Source organism: Stegostoma tigrinum, chromosome 11 (assembly GCF_030684315.1).
Source record: "Stegostoma tigrinum isolate sSteTig4 chromosome 11, sSteTig4.hap1, whole genome shotgun sequence".
Classification (NCBI taxonomy): Eukaryota; Metazoa; Chordata; class Chondrichthyes; order Orectolobiformes; family Stegostomatidae; genus Stegostoma; species Stegostoma tigrinum.
In genome coordinates this window covers 5633446-5658015 of record NC_081364.1, presented here as the reverse complement: position 1 = coordinate 5658015, position 24570 = coordinate 5633446, and the positions used below count along the sequence as shown (strand labels likewise).

Here is a 24570-nt window from a genome sequence, read left to right as displayed (position 1 = left end):
CAGTATAACATAAACATAGTTTTCATAAATCACTGCAAGACTGTGATTGTCTCATTGATTACAATAACAAATGTTTTGTTCATGATGCTGTATATTTGAGTTCCATTAGCATTACTAATTAGATTGCTTTCATCAGTGGTAATATCAACACAAACCAGTTGAACTGGTTGCACCTGAGAAAGTTGGCCCAGTTTGCTTGCTCACTATTTCCTAGCCTAGCCACGTTCTGCTTCCTTGTCCTTTTTCAGCCAGTCTGTGTAATACAAGTGCTGTGCTAAATGTTATCCAGGAATACGGAATGGGTGGTGAAATAGGTCACTCATAGCTTTCAATCTGGGACTCCTGTTAAGTAACAAGTTGAAAGTCTCACTTGCTGTAAAGCAGTTGGGAGCATTTCTGAAGAGAAATGTGTAATAAAAGCGAAGTGCTGGAGAGATTCAGCAGGTCTGACAGCTTCTGTGCAGACACATGTCCCATATGATACTTGTTTGGAAAGGAAACAAATATCCAAGTTGTTGTTCTTCATCCTCCATCCTATTGCTTATCAGTATCCTAAAGAGCAGTGAGTTTGGGTTATCTGTGTCTTTTTGTGTTGGTCATGGATCAGCTAGCTGCTGTTACTTTGGGCACAATTATCATGTCACAATACTCAACAAGAAATAGGCCTTTACGTCCAACTTGTCCTGTGTCAATCTTCACATAATCATACGCTTCCTTCCTCTCCCCTGTTTCATTCTCTCCCTGGTTTCCTTGTGTGTGGTTCAGGTCTGTCCTTAATCATATATCAATGCTACATTTTTCTATCTGTCAGAACAGCCAGGTGTTTGCCATAAGAAGTTCTTGCTATATTAACCAGATCTTTTCAAGTGGATATCGAATTATTTTGAACTTCTGTATCTGTGCGCAATTACACTTCATTCATTTAACAATTTATTTAACAGCTGGTGTATCTTCATGGTTTCTAAGAACTGGTCTTTCTCTCTCCGTAGAGCCATAAAATTTTGCAGGAGGAAAGAGGCCATTGAGGCTATTGTTCCTGTGTTAGGTTTTTTAAATTCTAGGCATTGTCAATCTGACAAGTGCAACAATGGTTTGATAAAATCAGAAGTCACAGAAGACCAAGTTATGGTCCAACAGGTTTATTTGAAATCACAAGCTTTTGGAACGTAGCCCCTTCATCAGGTGACTTTACTGGCACCTCCACATCAAGAATGGGTTGATTTATTTTAGGAGAAATACCAGACAGTTACAGTAGGAGGGTGTTTGAGAATGAAATACACAGTTGGGGCACATCATTGTGCTTTTTTTTAGCTGATCTAACTCTGCTTAAATGATCTAGGAGCTACTGATGATGACACTGGGCTTCTTCAAAATTTATTTTTTTGCTGACCATAATCCCAAACTAAACTAGTTCCACCTGCCTGCTTTAGGCCCATTCCACATGCAAACCATTCTGTTTAAAAAGAAGTTGACCCTCACTCCTTGCCTTGGTGAGCGCAGAGGAAAAACAGAAAGATAAAAATGCCTACAGATGGATGTTGTGACATTCCAAATTAATCAGCAGGGCTAATCCTTTTTTTCTTCTTGTTGCCATGAGTAGATTATTGGAACAAGGGTATTATAGTGACATTTCCTTCCTCGTTCATGGCCAGACGTTCAGAGCTCATCGCTGCGTATTGAATGCTCGCTCAACATACTTCGCAGAAATGTTTCAGACGAAATGGAAGGGGAGAAAAGCGATAGCCCTCAAGCACCCATTGGTAAGATGCATGTTAGCAATATAGTGTTAAAGCACGGTAAAGAGCTATTTGTCTAGATTGTACCTTGTGTTGACTTTCTGAAAATCCAAATGGACTGCAACAATTCAAGAAGCTGGTTTGCTACCATTACCTCAAAGGCAATTGGGGATGAACAATGAACCATTGTTGTTTCCAGCAGAATTCTGCTCTTGCAAAAGAATTTAAAAAGAAGTGCATTTTCTTCAAAAAATGCATTTTTCACATTATCTTTAGCGTGCTTTTTTAAAAAGTTCTGTGTACCCTGTTTCCATGGCTGTTGTTGGTAGGTGTTCCTTCCATATCCAACTGATTTTCTTCCTTAAATCAATTCCTTCTTAATCATTCATCCAGCAATGAATTTAGAGGTATGCATTTGGAATTGATTTCTCACAATAATTTTTGTTTCTCTGGATAAATTGCTGTTTCTGGCAGATACTCAAAACTTACTTTGAAGTTAAGAAAGGATAAAACTCCAGGGTTTCTGGCTACCAACTTCTCAATGGTGGGGAAGATTCCCTGATCCTGCTTCTATCAAAGCATTTTGTAAATTTGAACAACTCCATCACCTCTGCCTTCTCATTGAAAGTTTTCTCTACTCAGTCATGTAGCAAAGCTTCCAAGCCCCAGTATCCTTCCAATGAATTTCTCCTGTACACGCTTTCTTTTTTTCAAGATTTTGGCATTCTTCCTCTGCTGTAGTGCCCAAAACTGGGAACGGAGTTAGATTTTGCAGAACTCATAACATTGGGACTGTCGCTCCTCATCTTTCCTACTCTTAAAACTTCTGGCCTCTGCACATGTGCTTTTAAACATCGAGATTTTGATGTTGCTGTTGGTCATGGTGTCTCATCCCAGCACACGTTGTACTGTTGCATGCATTTGCTGATGGTTAGATCACTGACATGCACAAACTTAGGCTAATATCTGCTTTTTCATGTTTAAATTGCCTGAAAATGTTTTGAGTTTGTTCAGTTAAGTGTAATTGAGTGTCTGACTGTGTAATAAGAAGTAATTGGGGCTTGCAATCTCTCTGGCCCTGAAAAGTGAATTTGAAAAGCATGGACAAAAACAGAAGTTGCTGGAAAAGAGCAGCAGTTCTGGCAGCTTCTGTGAAGGGGGCAGCATCAGTTCTGAGGAGTCACTAGACCCAAAACTTTAACTATTATTTCTCTTCACAGATGCTATCAGACCTGCTGCTCTTTTCCAGCAACTTCTGTTTTTGTTTGTGATTTACAGCATTCGCAGTTCTTTCGGTTTTTATTTGAAAAGCACGGAATTTTCATTTTCTTGAAAGAAAATTAATGTTGCTTTTTTATTTTTTCTGTTTTATTCTTTTATGTATATTTATCCCATCTGTGTGATCTGTCTTTATTTTGCTTTGTGTAAAATGATTTAGTAATTTAGTAATTTACATTTACTATTTTTAACTTACTGTTTTATGGCTTGTGCCTCTGAATGTTTTTCAGTCTGGTTGAGAATCCTCCACATGGTTTATCCTGCCCACAGATTCCTCACGGAGGGTTCTGAATTCAAACTAAATTGAACTCCTATCACTGCTGACGAACCTGTTCAAACTGTTCAGTCATTGCACATGAGTTGCATGGTGAAATTTTTCCTTTGACAATCTCAGCAAAATCCAGGCCAGAGTTTTAACTGCAGCTCAACAATTTACAAGACTAGATTTAGAATAAAGCCTTTGCATTCCAATCTATAAAAATGTATTTTTAAAACAGTATCTCAGCTTGTTCTTGTTTGTGTCTGAACCCCAAGTCTTTTTGGAGAAACTGAACAGGTCTGTCAGCATATGTGGAAAGAAAACAGTCAACATTTCAAGTCCAGTGACCCTACTTCAGAACTGGACTCAATGTTACCTCTGTTTTATCTCCTTAGATATTGCCAGACCTGCTTAGTTTCCCTGGCAATTTCTGTTTTTGCTTCAGTTCTGCAGCATCTGCAGTTGTCTTGTTTTTATTGACCCTAAGTCTTTCTGCTTGACTCCTGCAGTTGCAGCTTTATCATTTACTAACTGTTGAATTTTGAAGTGCTGTATTCCTTTTCCCTGATCTCTGACCATTCCTTTTTGTGCACTCATTAATGTACTCATTAACCAGTACAAAGCCTTTTCTCATTCCTGTGATAAATGGGATATGAGTATCACTGGTCGCACTTTGATTTCTGCCTTGTATATGTGAGCAGGTTTTGGGGAGTCAGAAAGTAAGTTACTTGTTGCAAAGCAAGCTGCATACATATTCTGTTCCCACCCTCCAGCTCAGGTGAAATAAAATAAAGAAGTTTGAATGTTCGAGCTCTGAATTGAAGTCTCAAATTTCTGGAGAAATTCAGCAGGTTTGGCAGCATCTGTGGGAAGAAAAGAGAGTTAATGTTTCATGCCTGGTGATTCTTCATCAGCACTGTTAGTAGATTGGAGAATTGGTATTTATGTTGAAGCCGAAGTTGTGGAGAGGGGGCCACGTGCAAAGCAACACGTGAGCTGATAGGTGGGCATGGAGCCCAAAGAAAAAGATATACGTGAGAGATTTGAGAGATATATAATGAAACATGGGCTCTGGTTTCTTCCCACAGATGCTGCCAGACCTGCTGAGTTTCTCCAGCAATTTCTGTTTTTAGAGGGTTCATTTGCTAGTTTAGACTCGGCTATGACTATTAAGTGCTGGCTGCCTTCTGTTGACTGTATTTCATACACCAGCCCTAATTTTGAGTTGTTTCAGTTTGATAATGAGCACAGCTATACGGGGGGAGAAAAACCAATTTTGTATTTTTCAAGGAAAATCTATTTCAGTATAACATATGATATTCACAGGATTATTCTGCTATGGTATTAAGGTCTGTTTCATATTGTTTCTTTTTCCTCTTGTTTCGCAGATAAATCCAATGGCTTTCAGGGCAATTCTGCAATATTTCTATACAGGTATGTAATGTGCTGCCTTATCTGTTATGCATTGGAGAAATTGGAATGTAGGTGATGATCCCAATTGATACCGCTTTCATTTCTAAGTCTCACGTTTGTGGATTCAAGCCCTGTTCCAGGAAACACAGATTCTAGGCTGACCCTCTTAGTGCAGTACTGAAGGAGTGCTGCACAGTTGGAGGTGCCATTTTACAGGTGAGATGCTAATCTGAAGTAGCATGTACCCTCTTGAATGAATGATCTCTTGATAATGTCCTTCCTCAGGACTGCAAGAAGAGTTACACCCAAAACATTGACTGCTCCTTTCCTGTAGATGCTGCCAGGCTTGCTATGTTCTTCCGGCCCCCTGTTTGACTACCTTAGATTTCAGCATCTGCAGTTTTTTTGTCTTAACCAATGGTTTGGAGACATGATCTTAAGCCCCATCATGGCAGCAAATGGGGTTTAAATTTGAAATTAAATAGTAGTGTCAGTAATAGTGACCGTAAGCCATTGTCTGTTATTGTTAAAAACCTCTCCAGTTTACGAATATCTTTTGCGGAAAGAAATCTGACATCTTTACCTGATCTAACCTATATGTGACTCCAGAACCACAGCAATGTGGTTGACTCCTAACTGCTGTCAAAGAACAAGTTGGGATGGGCGACAAATGCTGGCCTTGCCAACTAGCATCCATATCCCGTGTATGAATTTAAAAAAGAAGTCTCTGGCTGATGCGTTTTTACATTACAGCGAAGGCTATAACTTACAATGTTTAACTGCTACAAAAAACATTTATGTCAAGCCCCGGCCGACTTCTTGTGCAAATGTAGAAGATGCAAAAAGTGTGAAAATAATGTTTTAAGGAATTTCAAGAATTTGGTGCAAAAGAGGCCCTATTATAGATCATGGTAATAAAATGTGAGGCTGGATGAACACAGCAGGCCAAGCAGCATCTCAGGAGCACAAAAGCTGACGTTTCGGGCCTAGACCCTTCATCAGAGAGCCCGAAACGTCAGCTTTTGTGCTCCTGAGATGCTGCTTGGCCTGCTGTGTTCATCCAGCCTCACATTTTATTATCTTGGAATCTCCAGCATCTGCAGTTCCCATTATCTCTCTCCTATTATAGATCATCATGTATGTACTAGCTCCCTTACTAGGTATATCTATTTGCCCTTTCCCTATTTTTTTTTTCTCATTTTAAGCATTTGACCCTTTTTCATGTTGTTTACCATTTTTCTAAGGACCTGTGTGTACTTTTGCCTATTTCAGTAGTGCTGGTGTGTCACCCAAAGGGTCATTTTTCATTCTTACACAGCCTGTTGATATTTCAGAATCACCCAGTACTGTGTCATGTTTGTAACAGCTCTCTCAAAGAGCTGTCTGATTAGTTCCATAGACCACCTCACTTCCTCATAGCCCTGTAGATTTTTCCTATTAAGTATTTATCTGATTTGCCTTTATTGAAATTTATGATTGAATCAGAAGATGCATTCCATTTTCATAACTTGCCGTATGGACAGTTTCTCCCTACCTACACTATCGAAGCTCTCTATAATTCTAAATATCTCTACTTTATTCAACCCTTAATGTTCTCTGCTCTGAGAATAATCCCAGTTTGTCTGGTCTGGAAAAACCTTGATGTCTTTCCTGAAGTGTGGTACCAAAGTTGGATCTACTCTAAGATCTGATCTGTAATTTCGTAACGGTTTCCCTTTATCTGTTTGTAAATCCGTGAATCACGTCAATTTTTAACACTTTTATCACATTGACCTGCCACCTCCAAACATTTGTCAATATGAATTTCCAGCATCCTCTATTTCTGTGCTCCTCTTTAAAATTGTCCTATTTATTTTATATTGCATATCATTTTTCCTTCAAAAATTAATTTACACTCCCCACATTAAATTTCATCTGCTGTGTTTGCCCACTGTACCAGTCCTCCTGCCATCTATAATCCTCATTAATTATCACATTTGCAAACTCTTAAATTATATAGCCATACACCAGTCTTACGTCGGCAACACCAATGCCAGGGGAGTTCCACTATGTGCCGACATTAAGTCTGAAAAACAACTGCTCTCGACATTTGTCTCTCCATCTTCAAACTTGATTATGCTCCATGCTGTCTCGTCCAATGGGGTTATACTGTGTTAATGAATCTATTATGTGGCACTTTCATGAAAAAGCCTTTTGAAAGTCCATGTACATGTTTGTTACTCGATCGGCCTCTTTGTTTCATTAAATTGAGGTTGTTGGGAATAATTTATCTTTAATAATCTGTGTTGGCTGTTGCTTAATTCCCCAAGTCACAGTTACCAGCTTTAATGGTTACCTGTGTTTCCACAGGTCACTTAGATATTGAAGTTGAAAATGTTGAAGATTTTAAAATCTTAGCAAAACAATGCAAGTTAGAAGAGCTCATCAGTAAATTAGAAAGCAAGCGCAAAGAAGTGGACGAATTTGGTAAGTTTTTCTGACCTCACTTTCATATCTAACTGTATTTAAAAAGTAAATTGTCATATTTCCCTTGATTATTTCTTTCTCTTCCCTTTTATAGACCCCTGGGTAACCAAATGCATAAAGACAAACACATTTATGCCGTGCCGTTTACAACCTCAAAGTCCCAGAGTGCTGCCAACCCATTTATTCATTTTTTCACTATCTAATGCAAGGAAATGCAGCCCCACTTTGCGCACAGCAGCGTCCTATAAAATTCAGTGACCAGAAGATCTGTTTTAGTGAGCTGGCTTGAGGGTTGCAGGTTAGTTGATGAATTATTGTCCCAGGAAACCACTCCGAATTCTTCTCCTGCTGGCTTGCTGATGCTTACTGTCTGTGTGAGGTGAAAAACAAGATCACTTAAGCTCTTGTTTGAAAAACTATTTCATGATGATTGAACCTTTCTCTGTTGTCTGGTCCAGAGTCATATACTTAACTTGTGAAGCAGTAAGAAACTTGGGAATGCTGCAGCCACAACATCATGTGGTGACAGGCTTGTTCTCGGTCTCTGGGACTCTGTTTCACTGCTGTGATTAGTTGACAAATTATTACAACCCAGTTAGAAGGGTGCACTGATTCTCAAACCCTGCAACTCCTGCGATCACTGTAAAAGTTAATGGTTTCACCAAAAGACATAAAATCCCCAATTTACCAGCCCATTGGAATCAAATTCAGCATACACTGACCAGTTTCCTGCACTTAAGAATTGGTATTTAGTACAAATAAGTTAATGCTTATCACAAGTCATCAGTTATGAATATTGACATATGACTGTACCAGTTAGAGCTCTAATCTCCATCTCAAACCTGTACACCAGACGGATCCAGACAAACCGAAACAGATTAGTGTTATTGGTGGAAGGGAAACAAACTGGGAAACTGTTCAATAGCCCAGTTCTCAGGGCTTGCTAGGGCTTTCTGTTCTTCAAACTCCTTTCTTGAGATTCTTTCACGACTTTGCAGAAGGTGTAGGATGATTAATAAAATAAATACAACAAATACGATAAATAAAATACTGCTTAGAAGTGACAGCTTACTGAAACTGGATGAACAAAGAGTCAGTGTAAATAGCCTTCATGACGGGGTTCAATGACTTGTTTTTGTGCAGCATCTCCTTCCACAGTGCTTGGTTTTAAAACTCACTTGTTCTACTTTAAACTACAACCAGAATTCAGAAAAGACAATAATGTGATTTTTACAAAGCTGACATGCTTTGCTTGTAAGGAAAAAGAGGAAAATGGTGCTTTAGGTTCATTGCAAACTTACTGTGGATGTTGGTTGTATGCTGGAACTGCCACTTCTCCTGGTATTTTATTTTGAGTTGGTCACTACATAGGGGATGATTAAACGAAAGAGCTGATGGATATTGAGAGCTGTTCTCTTAACAGATGACAGTTGCGCTCTCCGATTTTTTAAAAAAAAAATTTCAAATGCCCTCTTCTTTTATACCCTTGATGACCTACTAATGTCTTAGGGTAGGATTGGTCTGAGATTGTCAAAACTATCAGATTTAAATTTAATTTGGCTTTGATATGTATGGCCTGGTTGAAATTAATGGGAAAATTAAAAAAACAGTTGCCTTGGTAAAAATGCTGCTTTGCCTGCTAACAGTATAGCCTTTTCGTACAATGTTTCAACGTCAAGCACTCTATTCAACTGCTGCTGCCTGCAGACACTTTTTAAAAAATCTACTTTAAAAGGGACCAACTTTACACCCCCACCACGTTCTTTTACAGACAAATTCTAACGTCTTGCTTTCTGACTCACAAGTACTATACCAAAGTCACAATACCACCTCCCCCTAAGGAAAAAAATGAACCAGTATTATGAAAAGATGACTTCATTTTTGTTTCTCTAAGTCTTACCGTCATTATTGACAGATACGTAGGTCATTAATCTAGAGTCTCACAGTTCATACTAATTCTATAAATACACGTGTGTGTGTGTAAAATATATATAGTATGAACACTACTGTTTTTATCTTCATATCCACATTTTCCTTTTAAACCCACGATAATGCATCCACAGTAACATTTTTCACGACCGGCAACATGTACAGTCTGTAAATAATGCTTGTAACATTAGACTCCAACGCAGTAGTCCGGTGTTCTTGTCTTTAAATCTTTGCAGAAATGTCACAGGATTGTGATCAGTGTACGCAACTTTAGATTAGATTAGATTAGATTCCCTACAGTGTGGAAACAGGCCCTTTGGCCCAACAAGTCCACATCGCCCTTTGGAGCATCCCACCCAGACCCATCCCCCTATAACCCACACACTCCTCAACACTACGGGCAATATAGCATGGCCAATCCACCTAGCCCGCACATCTTTTGACTGTGGGAGGAAACCGGAGCACCTGGAGGAAACCCACGCAGACACGCGGAGAATGTGCAAACTTCACACAGACAGTTGCCTGAGGCTGGAATCGAACCTGGATCCCTGGCGCTGTGAGGCTGCAGTGCTAACCACTGAGCCACCATGCAGCCCACAACTATCTCCGATATAATGTTTACAACATAAACATCTAAATTTTATAAAGCCAGTACCAAACTCAATAACTTCTTTTCAGTGGTTGAACATATTGTCTGGTGACCATTCGGCTTCCTTGAAAAATAACCAATTGGCCTTTTAAGGCCACAGTTATCCTCCTGTAACAACACAGCTCCAACCCCTATATTGCTTATGTCGAAAGCGACTTTAAAGGGCTTCAAGAATTTTGGTGTGGCTAAAATGGGGTGTGGTGGTTAAAACTGCTTTTAAATTCTCAAAGGCCCCCGTCCATCGACATTTCGTAGTCATCTTTAACAAATCAGATAGTGGTACCACCATGCTACTAAAGTTTAGTACAAACTTCCTGCAGAATCTATTCAGTCCCAAAATTGTAGCACTTCCTTCTTCAAGGATGGTCTTGGAAATTCCTCATGGACTTTGTCTTCGTGTTCCTTGGTGTCCTCCATCCGTGTCCAGTATGTACCCTAAGAACATCACTTCGCCTTTGCAAATTCAGTCTGCCAAATTTAGAACCAAATTTGCCTGCCTTGGTCTCTCAAAGAGCTCTGCCAAATGCGCCATGTGATCTTTCCATGAAAGACTAAAGGTCACCAAGTCATCTATATAAATGGCACAGTTAGTCAATCCTGTCACAACTCTGTTCATAAGTCTTGGAAATGTGGCTGGTGTATTCTTCATTCCATAGGGCATTATTTTAAATTGATACTGACCCATTTGGAATTCCAAATGCAGAAACTTTTTCGCTCTCTTTGACAAAGCTCCTTGCCAGTTACTACAAAATAAGCCCAACTTTGTGAGGTGAACGGCTTGTCCAACTTTTTTCACACGGTCCTCCAGCCTTGGAATTGGGTATGAATCTGATTTAGTCACAGCATTGACCTTCTGTTAGTCTATTCAGAATCGTTGACTACCAACAGTTTTGGGAACCAACATGAATGCTCCACTCAAAGCTCCACTCGCTTTGACACCGCTCAATGACGTCTTCTTGGAGCATCGCTTTCACTTCCTTCTGTACCTGTGCTGTTTTGAGAGGGGATTAAGCATATCGGGGTGTTTCTTTATCAGAGTAGCATTCCCTATGTCAACCTCATGTACTATGGTATTGGTCCTCCCCATTCTATTGTACAATGTCCTCATAGTGCCGCAGCAAGCCTTTCAATTCAGTTCTCTGCTCCTCAGACTGCTTCCTACCCAATCCCATTCTTTAAGGGCTTCCTCATTATTCAATTTATTCTGAGGCACATGAAAGTCCACATCGTCTGGATTTGATTCCTTACTGAGTGGCAGTAATTATATCTGCTTCTCTTGCCCTGTCATAGTAAGATTTCAGTATGGTCACATGCCATACCTGATACATTTTTGTTTTATCTGGCATCTTTACCAGATAATTCACCTCACTTAACTTCTCCTCAGGCTGATAAGGACCACTAAACCTTTCTTTGAAAGGATCTCCTACCACTGGTAACAGCACCAAGACTTTACCCCCTTGGGCAAATGTACAAATTTTAGATTTCTTATCTGCTTTTTTCTTCATTACACGCTGTGCCACCTTCAAAAGTTGTCTACCTAATTCACCTACTCTGTTTAATCTTTCTCTCACTTCAGGTACATAATCCAGCTCGAAGATCTGTGACTTCAGACCTGTCAACTTTACCCTAATTAATTTTAAAGACCCTCTTGCGTCATGTCTGAGTATCAGTTCAAATGGAGTAAACAAAATTGATTCATTTGGAGCATTTCTAATTGCAGATAATATCAATAGGATACCCTTATCTCATTGATTTGGGTAATCCTGGCAATCAGCCCTCAGCATGGCAGATGGGTTACGGTCAGGGGACGGAAAGGGAACCGGCAGGCAGTGCAGGGACCCCTGTGGCCATTCCCCTCAACAATAAGTATACCGTTTTGGATACTGTTGGGGGGGACGACTTACCAGGGGAAAGCAGTGGGGCACAGGTCTCTGGCACAGAGTCTGTCCCTGCTGCTCACAAGGGAAGGGGGAAGAGGAGCAGAGCATTAGTCACTGGGGACTCCATAGTTAGGGGGACAGATAGGTTCTGTGGGGACGAGAGAGACTCATGGTTGGTGTGTTGCCTCCCAGGTTCCAGGGTGCGTGATGTCTCTGATCGTGTTTTTGGGATCCTTAAGGGGGAGGGGGAGCAGCCCCAAGTTGTGGTCCACATTGGCACCAACGACGTAGGTAGGAAGAGAGATGGGGATTTAAGGCAGAAATTCAGGGAGCTAGGATGGAAGCTGAGAGCTAGGACGAACAGAGTTGTCTCTGGTTTGTTGCCTGTGCCACGTGCTAGTGAGGTGAGGAATAGGGAGAGAGAGGAGTTGAACACGTGGCTACAGGGATGGTGCAGGAGGGAGGGTTTTGGATTCTTGGATAATTGGGGCTCTTTCTGGGGTAGGTGGGACCTCTACAAGCAAGATGGTCTTCACTTGAACCAGAGGGGTACCGATATCCTGGGGGGGAAATTTGCTAAGGCTATTCGGATGGGTTTAAAGTAATTCAGCAGGGGGATGGGCACCAAAATTGTAGTTCGACTATAGAAAAGGTTGAGAGTAGGGTGGTTTGAAATAAAGTTTCAGGGAAGCAAGATGGCACCGGCAAGCAAGAAGTTGGTTTGAAGTGTGTCTACTTCAATGCCAGGAGTGTCCGGAATAAGGTGGGTGAACTTGCAGCATGGGTTAGTACCTGGGACTTCGATGTTGTGGCCATTTCGGAGACATGGATAGAGCAGGGACAGGAATGGTTGTTGCAGGTTCCGCGATTTAGATGTTTCAGTTAGAACAGAGAAGATGGTAAAAAGGGCGGAGGTGTGGCATTGTTGGTCGAGGACAGTATTACAGTTGCAGAAAGGATGTTTGGGGACTCGTCAACTGAGGTAGTATGGGCTGAGGTGAGAAACAGGAAAGGAGAGGTCACCCTGTTGGTAGTTTTCTGTAGGCCTCCGAATAGTTCCAGAGATGTAGAGGAAAGGATAGCAAAGATGATTCTCGATAGGAGTGAGAGAGACAGGGTAGTTGTCATGGGGGCCTTCAACTTTCCAAATATTGACTGGGAACACTGTAGTTCGAGTACTATAGAGGGGTCAGTTTTTGTCCAGTGTGTGCAGGAGGGCTTCCTGACACAGTATGTAGATAGGCCAACATGGGGCGAAGCCACATTTGATTTGGTACTGGGTAATGAGCCTGGCCAGGTGTGAGATTTGGAATTAGGTGAGCACTTTGGTGATAGCGATCACAAATCTGTTATGTTTACTTCAGTGATGGAAAGGGATAGGTTTATACCACTGGGCAAGAGTTATAGCTGGGGGAAAGACAATTACGATGAGATTAGGCAAGATTTAGGGAGCACAGGATGGGGAAGGAAACTGCAAGGGATGTGCACATTAGAAATGTGGAGCTTATTCAAGGAAAAGCTCCTGTGTGTCCTAGATAAGTATGTACCTGTCAGGCAGGGCGGAAGCTGTAGAGTGGGGGAGCCGTGGTTTACGAAGGAGGTGGAATCTCTGGTCAAGAGGAAGAAGAAGGCTTATGTTAGGATGAGATGTGAAGGCTCAATTCGGGCACTTGAGGGCCACGAGGTAGCCAGGAAAGACCTAAAGAGAGAGCTCAGAAGAGCCAGGAGGAGACATGAGAAGTTGTTGGCGGATGGGATCAGGGTAAACCCAAAGGCTTTCTATAGGTATTTAAGGAATAAAAGAATGATGAAAATAAGATTAGGCCCAATCAAGGATAGTAGTGGTAAATTGTGTGTGGAGTCAGATGAGATAGGGGAAGCGCTAAATGAATATTTTTCAACAGTATTCACTCTAGAAAACGACAATGTTGTCGAGGAGAGTACTGAGATACAGGCTACTAGACTAGGTGGGATTGAGGTTCACACAGAAGAGGTATTAGAAATCCTTCAGAGGGTGAAGATAGATAAGTCCCCTGGGCCGGATAGGATATATCCTTCGATCCTCTGGGAAGCCAGGGAGGAGATTGCCGAGCCTTTGGCATTGATCTTTAACTCGTCATTGTCTACAGGAATAGTGCCAGATGACTGGAGGATAGCAAATGTGGTTCCCCTGTTCAAGAAGGGGAGTAGAGACAACCCTGGTAATTCTAGACCAGTGAGCCTTACCTCAGTTGTTGGTAAAGTGTTGGAAAAGGTTATAAGGGATAGGATTTATAATCATCTAGAAAAGAATAAATTGATTAGGGATAGTCAGCACGGTTTTGTGAAGGGAAGGTTGTGCCTCACAAACCTAATTGAGTTCTTTTGAGCAGGTGACCAAACAAGTGGTTGAGAGTAAACCGGTTGATGTGGTGTATATGGATTTCAGCAAGGCGTTTGATAAGGTTCCCCACAATAGGCTATTATATAAAATGCGGAGGAATGGAATTGTGGGAGATATAGCAGTTTGGATCAGAAATTGGCTTGCTGAAAGAAGACAGAGGGTGGTAGTTGATGGGAAATGTTCATCCTGGAGACCAGTTACTAATGGTGTACCGCAAGGGTCGGTGTTGGGTCCACTGCTGTTTGTTATTTTTATAAATGACCTGGATGAGGGCGTAGAAGGATGGGTTAGTAAATTTGCAGACGACACTAAGGTTGGTGGAGTTGTGGATAGTGACGAAGGATGCTGTAGGTTGCAGAGAGACATAGATAAGCTGCAGAGCTAGGCCGAGAGGTGGCAAATGGAGTTTTATGCAGACAAGTGTGAGGTGGTGCACTTTGGTAGGAGTAACCAGAAGGCAAAGTACAGGGCTAATGGTAAGATCCTTGGTAGTGTAGATGAGCAGAGAGATCTCTGTGTCCATGTACACAGATCCTTGAAAGTTACCACCCAGGTTGACAGGGCTGTTAAGAAGGCATACCGTGTTTTAGCTTTTATTAATAGAGGGATCGAGTTCTGGAACTAAGAGGTTATGGTGAAGCTGTACAAAACTCTGGTGCGGCCGCACTTGGAGTATTGTGTACAGTTCTGGTCACCGCATTATAAGAGGGATGTGGAAGCTTTGGAAAGAGTGCAGAGGAGATTTACCAGGATGTTGCCTGGTATGGAGGGAAGGTCTTACGAGGAAAGGCTGAGGGACTTGAGGCTGTTTTCATTAGAGAGAAGAAGGTTGAGAGGTGACTTAATTGAAACATATAAAATAATCAGAGGGTTAGATAGGATGGATAGGGAGAGCCTTTTTCCTAGGATGGTGACGGCGAGCACGAGGGGGCATAGCTTTAAATTGAGGGGTGAAATATATAGGACAGATGTCAGAGGTAGTTTCTTTACTCAGAGTAGTAAGGGAATGGAATGCTTTGCCTGCAACGGTAGTAGATTCGCCAACTTTAGGTACATTTAAATAGTCATTGGATACGCATGTGGACGTACATGGAATAGTGTAGGTTAGATGGGCTTGAGATCGGCATGACAGGTCGGCACAACATCGAGGGCCGAAGGGCCTGTACTGTGCTGTAATGTTCTATGTTCTATATTCTATGGTGTTTAGGGTCTGATGTCACCTTTCTAGTACTCCGTAGGATTCAGAGTGGTACGCGCTTGATTTAAAGTGTTGGATGCCTAAATTATCCACCACCATATTAAATAATTTGGCAGTAAAATTGGACCCTTAGTCTGATTTGAATCACCCTGGGTAGCCCATAATGGCTAAAGAAAGCAAGCAATTCCTCCACAACCTCTCTTGCCTTGACATTTCATAGTGGAATTCCCTCTGGAAACCCGGTATTCACATTCGTTATGGTTTCCTGTATTGGCTTCAGGAAGGGAGCCTACACAGTCAATTATAACCCATGTGAAAGGTTCTTCAGATGTCGGAATTGGCCTCAAAGGTGTTGGTTTTATTGCTGTCTGTGGTTTTCCTACCATTTGACATGCATGGCGGGTATGACAAAATTTAACCAAATCTTTATGTAATCCAAGCCAATAGAAATGCTTCTGTATCTTAGCCTGAGTCTTCCTCACTCCTAGATGACCTCCTGCAGGTAATTTGTGTGCTACCCACAATGCTTCCTGTATGTTACCAGCAAAACAATGTGGTGAACTTCTGCCCACTTCTCCTCTGCACTAACCTGTTAAGGTCTGCATGTCTGCCTTAGGATTCTATCCTTAAGGTAATAACATTCTAGAATACGTTCTGATTCCTTTACTGTGTGGTCTTTATGATATAAATCTTTTATTGTCTCATCTTTTTGTTGTAACTTCATTTCAGAACTAAACGCGTCTGCCTGTTTAGGTTTTACTTTACCGTTTCATCAAACAGGGTGTCAGCTAAACTAGACCTCAACTCCTTCATCTTTCCCTTTGGTTTTTCCCTTCTTGCTTTAATTTATGTCTGTGGGATCTTGTCACCACACAATCTGGAAAAATTCTGGTGTATTTTTCTTTTGACTCCTTAGGTTTTGTTTCTCCCCTACAATGGGCGCCACTCCCACCTTTGATCCGGCTGGATTGTTTCCTATTCTTGGAATAGGCACTCTTTCAATCACCCCCACTGTCACTTCCCCAATCTTGATTGGTCTTTCCAGGCTTATCTTACACACGGGAATGCTATATCTGTCACCATTTATTCCACAGATTATCAGATTATAGTTTGGGCACTATCCAGCCCATGACTAGGCTGTGCACTCTCCTGCAGCTCCTTGACTAATCTTGGGATTTCTGTCACTATTTTAAATAATCCCACTGTTTAGCCTCTTTTACCACGTCCTTTTCTCCAGTGTCTCTCTTAACCCATCAGCACTCTGACTTTGTGTCCCTCCTTGTTGCAGTGAAAACACCCGAGGTCTCTCACCTCTCTTTCACCCTCCTGGGTTTCTTTTATCACATGTAGATCACACTGGGAACAGTTTACCACCTTTTGTTTTTTGTAGAAGGATCTCCCTTTTTCTCCTCCAATTCCTATCCCTCATGGAATGAAATTGCTGTCAGAAGCTCGAGTTTTACTTAATGCACTAGTGTGTATTCATCTGCCATCTCTGCAGCTGTTCTCACTGTTTGAACTCCCTGTTCGTCAACATGAGTTCTTATCACTTCTGGAAGTGAGTTTTTAAACTCCAGCAGAATAATCTCTCTAAGATCCTCATATGTCTTTTCTCTCTTAATTGCTGTCACCCATCTATCGAAGTTGCTCTGTTTAATTCTTTCAAATTAGACATAAGTCTGACCTTGTTCCTTCTTTGTATTTCTGAACCATTGTCTGCATGCTTCTGGTACCAGTTTGTGAGCACTCAAAATAACCTGTTTTACCTCTTCTTATTCTCTTGGCATCTCAAGTGACAGCATTGGAAACACCTTGCTAGCCCAACCTACCTACCAACTTAGTCTAAATTAACATTACCCACATTACCTCTGGACAATTCATTTGATTAGCCATTTTGTCAAAGGAAATGAAAAAGGTTTCGACATCTTTTTCATCAAATTTTGGTAATGTTTTGACATAATTGTATGTAACCTTAACAGGTCCTTGACTACAATGGGTCTGCTCATCATCATTATCCTCCTCAGTAAATCTACCTTCTACCTTCACTTCCCCCATTTTAAATTGGTTATCCTGTTTAATTTGCAGCTTCTGAAGTTCAAAATCTCTTTCTTTTTGTCTTTCCTCTGCTTGTAACTGTAATTCAACCAATTCCCTTTCATGTTCAGGCTGCTTCAACTGCAATGCATTGTAGCCATTTCAAAAGATTCTGATGGCCTTTCCAGCAAATTTAAATGTTGACCTATTGTAGTAATTACCTCTTCTTTTCTCAGAGACAAAGGCAGATCCTCATTTGCCAATTCCAGCAGCTTTGCCTTGCTCACCTGTTCTAAAACCACTTCTTTCACCCTCAGAAAACTGTTAGTGACTGAAACAGCCATTACCTAGGGGCGGCGCGGTGGCTCAGTGGTTAGCACTGCAGCCTTACAGCACCAGGGATTAGATTCCAGCCTTCGGTAACTGTCTGTGTGTAGTTTGCACATTCTCCCCGTGTCTGCGTGGGTTTCCTCCGAGTGCTCCAGTTTCCTCCCACAGTCCAAAGATGTGCAGGCTAGGTGGATTGGCCATGTTAAATTGCCTGTAGTGTTCAGGGGTGTGTGGGTTATAGGGGGATGGGTCTGGGTGGGATGCTGCAAGGGGCAGTGTGACTTGTTGGGCCGAATGGCCTGTTTCCACACTGAAGGGAATCTAATCTAATCTAACCTTCCTTTTGATTTAAGCAACCACAAGTAAGCGAAATTAAACAGATTTCCACTTCTCACCTAAATTTTATTTAAAGATCTAGGACGGTAATCCCCAAGTCTGTTAAATCTGTTAAGACCTTTTGTAATGTTTCGTAAGCAAATCTGATCAACTCTGCCCAATTCTGTTAAGATCTCTCTAAATCCTGTGCCAGATTTCAGACTCAAAACTGAGGTGATGGTTAAATGAAGAAAATCCTTGATACTCACTTTATAAATGACAAGTAACAATTTATTTATCTAAATCTAACAGTGAGCAAATTAACAGAGCTACTAACAAACCGAACAATTTCCCCCCTTAATGACTAACTATTCCTGAATAAAGCAAAATGCTAATGGAATGCTGATCCAATCGATACAAGTCCCACTTACGTAAATCAAATGAGTTTTTTAAAAAACTCTTTAATCTTGAAATTACAGCCAGGATAAGTCTTCCAGAATGTTCTTTGTCTTCTCTGCTGTCCTCCAGTCAGAAATGCCTTCCTCCATCAAATTCTTCTGTCAGGAATATTAGCTAAGAGTGCCATAGTACCTTTATTTAGATGGTGCTAATCCTGAGATCTTAGAGATTTCTGTGAGGGCCAGTGATTTTTCTCTCTCTTTAAAGCTGTGTATTGAGAATTGTTCTCTTAACAGATGACAGTTACTGTCACTGATTTTCAAATGCCCCTTTCTTTTATACCCTTGATGACATATTGATTTCTTATAATAGGATTGGTTCAAGGTTGTCAAAACCAAGTATTTAAGTTTATTTGGGTTAGCAGACTTAATATGGTGTAATGGTATGTATGGCCTGGTTTAAATTAATTGGCTAAATTCAAAAACCTGTTGTCTTGGTGAAAATGCTGCTTTGCCTGCTCACAGTAGAGCCTTTTGATACAGCGCTTTAGTTTCAAGAACACCCTGTGCATCTATTACAGCCTGCAGACATTTTTTCCCCCAAAAAAGATCTTGTATAGGGACTATGCATTCTTCTCACCCCCCCATCATTATACAAACAAATTCTATTGTCCTGCCTTCCAATCCACAAGTACTATACCAATGTCACAACAGTCAGAAATAAATAATGGAACAGTTCTGAACCCGTCTCCACAAACAGTCCACAGTGAACATTTGAATAGATTCTGAAAGGTTCTTGGAGTTGTTGCTCTGATGCAGGTTGTAGGAGATGTGGGTGAAAGCTAATTCTTTGATCAGGATTCTGAGCATATTGTATTAATATGATCGCTTTTTAAAATTGTTTTTGTTACAATTACCATGGAGACGAACAACTTTCTTAAAGCATTAAATCTTCACTGATATTTGAAAACACGGCACTGCTAGTTTTAAGACTTTTACTGCAGCAGAAGACTTTCGTTTGGAAATCCTTTATTCACGTTCAAAAACTGAACGCATTTTAGACATGCTGAGTTTAAGCTCTTTGGAAAATAAAAATTACTTGGCCCACACTGATTGAAAAGCAAGGTTTTCTAACATGTCCTCAGATCTGCTTGGCCCTTTGAAAAGAGATTCATGTTTAGTCTGTTTTTGGGTATTTTCGGGCCAAGTGAAGTTTTTTTTCCAAAGGGCCTGAATGGTCTTACTGCTTTCATCAGTAGAATTTCACTATGCATTTAGCTATCAACATTAAAAGTACTATTTCAGTGTACATTACCTGTGCACATCATGCTGTTTAGTACACATCGCTTTTACCTAGCTTGCCCCTGGAGTTAGAAAAGAACAGGTTACTTACCTATTCAGATCTCTATCATTTCTGATCTTGCAAACTAAAGAAGTTCTTGTTTGAAGCATAAAAAAGCCTATTGAATCTGTACAAATTGGTGTCTTTTAATGTCAAAAGAACTGATGACAGTTTAAACCGGCCGTGATTGATAATTGAAACAGGGAAGGTGTGAAGCAGCTCTTCAGCTAAAGGCAGAAATAGTTTTGAAAATAAAGAAACTCCCAACTGATGTAAGTGTATGTGAAGACAGAATGTATTCTACATTTGAAAAACAGTTGGACCTGAGGTTTTTGGATAAAGTATTGCCAACCTGTACAAGCATGACTGAATGAACACTTGTTGTTGACCACCTATTTAAAGTTCAGAACAGAAGTTTCCCTGTTTGCTTTTAGCACACAACCCACTTCACAGGTACGCTTCACATAGTTTCCTGAGTCCAGTTGAAAGTGGTTTTTGCTTTCCATGGGTTATTTCCATGCTTCTCCTTTCCTAGCTCTGGTAACTTTTAACCATAGAACTTTAGTGGAGAAACATTTTCCTGCCAATTCTCCCTTCAGCAGGAAATCTTCCAGCCTAGTTTCAAATTCGTACACATTTACTTTATCTAATTTGAGTGTGAGCTCTCTTCCACATTTCTGCATGGTGGACTATTGGAAGTGTTTGCTTCTATTTGCTTTCTTTCTCTGGGATCTCGGCAGGCTGCATGCAAGATTTCTCAAGGTTATCTTAAAATCCTGTCCCTCACAAAGCCCATCTTTATGGCAACATGGATCATGTTGGCTTGTATCCAGGTAGAATTCCTGATAAGCTTATTTGCAACTCTATCATGAAAGTAAATAGACAATTAAGAGGATAATTGTTTACAACCATACATTCTCAACATATTCTTGGAACTTAGAAACTGGCCGTCTGCCCACAGTGTCAACAGATGGTACTGCTGTCGTCTACAAACACGAACACCTTGTATTGATTCCAACCAAACCAAGACCTCCCTTAATTTTTAACAACCATGTCACACTGACCAATTGTTAAGCAGACTTCTGAACAGTTAATATGACCCCAAGATAATAAAATGTGAGACTGGATGAACACAGGCCAAGCAGCATCTCAGGAGCACAAGCTTTTGTGCTCCTGAGATGCTGCTTGGCCTGCTGTGTTCATCCAGCCTCACATTTTATTATCTTGGAATTCTCCAGCATCTGCAGTTCCCATTATCTCAGTTAATATGACCCCTTTTATTTTATCCTATATCAAAAGTCCCAGTGCATGATCATCTTATGAACCTTATACTTTTGGCCATTTGATTGTGGATTGTAAGCTGTTATGTTTCCACTTTTCTTTTAAAACAGTTTCCTCAAAGCCTGGAACCTGGGTGAAAGTATTGACATTAGAACCTGATGAAAACTGCAGGTTGCAGGATGATTTGGCTATACTTGCTGACTGTGCCCTGCCTGCTGAGCTGCGGGTAGGTTTTAAATTTTTAATAATTTAGCGAAAAACAAATTACAAACGGCCTCAATGGTTTTAAATTGCTTTTTCCTTAGAGAAAAGTTACAGTGAGGGTTTTGGAGGTGTTCACAACCATGGAAAAATTTTGATAAACAGGGAGAAACTGGTTCTGATGGCAGAGAGATCTGTAACCAGAGACCGCACTTTGAAGTTATTTTACAGAAGAATCAGAGGGTGAGGGTATGAGAATGATTAGTGGAAGTGTGTTCCATAATAATTTTGGAAAGGGAATTGTATAAGTATAATGAGAAATTTGCATGGCTTTGAGGAAAAGACGGTTTATGTAACTAAGTGGATGGTTCTTTCAGAGACCTGCTGAGTTGAGTGACCTCGGGCTGTGCACCAATCGAAGAATGAATGATCCATGAATATACAGGGATGTATGAGTAAAGTTACAATGTGCTCTGCAATATTAACAGAACTTTTTATGATTCAAAAACAAACGCTACTTGAATGCAGACGCCTCTTATTTTTCTTAACTTCAGAGAATATAGGCCTAAATTACTTAATCTTCCTTCATAAAACATACCCCACTGGAAACAATCTTGAGCTTTTTCTCTAATGCCTCCATTGCTACTGCATCCCTCAACTAGCTGGGCCAAAACTGCACACAGTGTTCAAGGTGCAGTCTCCCTAATGCCTCGTACAGTTGCAGCAGCATTTCCCTACTTTTATACTCTAGCACTGTGCATACTTTTTAAAAAAAAATCTTTAATATTTGGTATGACTGTGGGAATAAAGGTAAAGGGTAAAGTTGCCATAGTCTGACCAGACTGTTGGACTGCCCTTTCATTAGACAGAGGGAGGGCTGGTGGTTTAACCTGAGGGTCTCGAAGCTTTAGGTGAGTGTAAATGTTGACGTTGGCTTGTATGAGGGGACATAGCTGCAAATTGCGGGATGATAGATTTAAGACAGATGTCAGAGGCAGGTTCTTTACTCAGAGAGTGGTAAGGACGTGGTATGCCCTGCCTGCCAATGTAGTTAACTGAGCCACATTTGGGGTATTTAAACAGTCTTTGGATAAGTACATGGATGATGATGGGATAGTGTAGGGGGAGGGGCTTAGATTAGTTGACAGGTCGGCGCAACATCGAGGGCCGAAGCACAGAACAGGCCCTGTATTGTTCGAAGTTCTGTATTCTATGTTCACGATAACCTCAATCAGGAATGAAACTGCATTGCAAACCAGCTGTCCAGCCCATGAGGCTAACCGACCTCTGGGAACAGTTGAACTCAATTTATGGCATGCTACCCCAGTGGGTTGGAACATAGAGCTGATGATCTATGTACCAGAGTATTAAAAGAGGCAGATTTGGATGTGTTGGGTGCATTGGTGGATATATTACAACATTCAATAGAATTTGGAGTGGTACTTGTAGACTGGAAAGGTGCAAGTATGACCCCACTCTTTAAAGAAGGGAGGGATTAGCTGGGAACTGCACATCTGTCAGCCTGATGGCAGTAGGAGGGAAAATAATGGAATCTGCTATTAAAGGGTGTGATGACTAGACACTTAGAAATTGTCTGATTGGTACTAATGTACTGGACCAAACCTCCACAAAATATGCAAATGATAGTCTAGATCCTAACATTTTCTTATAGTAAAGGTAAACGTAAGCAGTTGCATTCTGGATGCAATTCCATTGGTCCAGTTACCGGATTTAATGCAAAACACACTTTATTCATCCACCATTGTTAAATTGCACCAAAAGAAATGAGAAATAGTGGTGGCACGGTGGCTGAATGGTTAGCACTGCCGCCTCACAGCACCAGGTACCTGGGCTCACTTCCACCCTCGGGCGACTGTCTGTGTGGAGTTTGCACATTCTTCCCGTGTTTGCGTGGGTTTCCTCCGGGTGCACTCGTTTCTGCCTACAGTGAAAAGATGTCTAAGTTAGGTGGATTGGCCATGCTAAATTGCCCATATTGTTCAGGGACTGCTAGATTGGGCGGGTTAAAGGGGGATGGGTCTGGATGGGACACTGTGAAGGTCAGTGTGGACTCATTGGACCGAAGGGCCTGTTTCTGCATTGTAGGAATTCTATGATTCTATGAATTGGAATAACTTAATGCCGTTGGAAAACTTAACTGAATAATAGATAAAGTAATTATTACTATATAATAACATCCCATAAACACATTCTTTGGCAAAAGGCAAATTTAGAAAACAGATGTCTTACATGCAACTTCAGTTTTAGGACGAGAACTCCCAGCTTTTGGAGAGAGAGAAAAATAGCTTCCTTTACTTTAAGACCCCAACAGCAAGTGCAGAAAGCTCATCCTGGTTCTGTGGGAACTTGACCACACCCACTCAGGCTGCTTGTATAGTTGCAGCATTTTAGGAAAAAAAGCCCTGAGGCCTCACAAGCTGTTTAAAATAATCAGAGGGTTAGATAGGGTGGTTAGGGAGAGCCTTTTTCCTAGGATGGTGACGGCGAGCACAAGGGGGCATAGCTTTAAATTGAGGGGTGAAAGATATAGGACAGATGTCAGAGGTGGTTTCTTTACTCAGTAGTAAGGGAATGGAACGCTTTGCCCGCAACGGTAGTAGATTTGCCAATTTTAGGTACATTTAAGTCGTCATTGAGTAAGCATATGGATGTACATGGAATAGTGTAGGTTAGATGGGCTTGAGATCGATATGACAGGTCAGCACAACATCGAGGGCTGAAGGGCCTGTACTGTGCTGTAATGTTCTATGATCTATATTTACTGTAATAGCTCTGGTAGACTGCTCAATACGTCTGCCTTAAAAGCTCTCTTCAAGGAAAACCAGGTCAAAATCATCTCTTCAAACCATAGTATCATGACCTTAGGCAGTGTCAACATGGATGTATTAGGGAAAATCGCATTGGACAAATCTGTTAGAATGTTTTCAGGATGTTACTTGCGGAATAGATAAGAGAGGACCAGTGAAAGTGGTTTGTTTGGATTTTCAGCAGGCTTTTGATAAAGTTTCATGTAGGAAGTTAGTAAACAAAATTAGGGCCCATGGTTAATGGCAAGAAAACAGAAGGTCTTTTTTTTTGACAGGCTGCGTGTAGTGGGACTGCAAGGATTAATGTTTAGGCCCCAGCTTCTCTCAACAAACTTCAATGATTTGAAAGTGACTATTGAATTGGTCAGAATATTAAGAACAGCAGAGAATGACTAAAAGGTGAATCAGGGAGAAGAACATAGTATGCGAAGAAGTTGGCTAGAAATATAAAGGAGGTAGCAAGAGTTTCTACATGATTTACTCTTTTTCCTGTTGAAATAAAGTAATTGTTAGTCCTTCAGTTCCCTATCCTCTGAATGTAATAAGCAATTTAAAATAAATTCACTATTTCCAGGTCATCACTATAATGGATACAACAGCATTCCAAATCAGGAGGTGGAAAGGAAAGAGGAACTTAATGAAATTATAAA

General features: G+C 40.9%; 1 protein-coding gene across 5 annotated transcripts in view; it reads left to right on the top strand.

The window, feature by feature from the left end:
* Positions 1-24570, top strand: part of abtb1 (ankyrin repeat and BTB (POZ) domain containing 1) — an 88067-nt gene that overhangs the window by 17383 nt on the left and 46114 nt on the right. For all 5 annotated transcript variants that reach the window (XR_009446483.1, XR_009446482.1, XR_009446481.1 and 2 more), the window contains exons 5-8: positions 1601-1760; positions 4662-4707; positions 7036-7152; positions 21002-21117. Coding sequence is in view for 2 of the 5 variants with exons in the window: in XM_059649724.1 (XP_059505707.1) it covers positions 1601-1760; positions 4662-4707; positions 7036-7152; positions 21002-21117 (439 nt within the window). In the remaining 3 variants the exon portion in view is untranslated. The remainder of the gene's footprint in view (positions 1-1600; positions 1761-4661; positions 4708-7035; positions 7153-21001; positions 21118-24570) is intronic.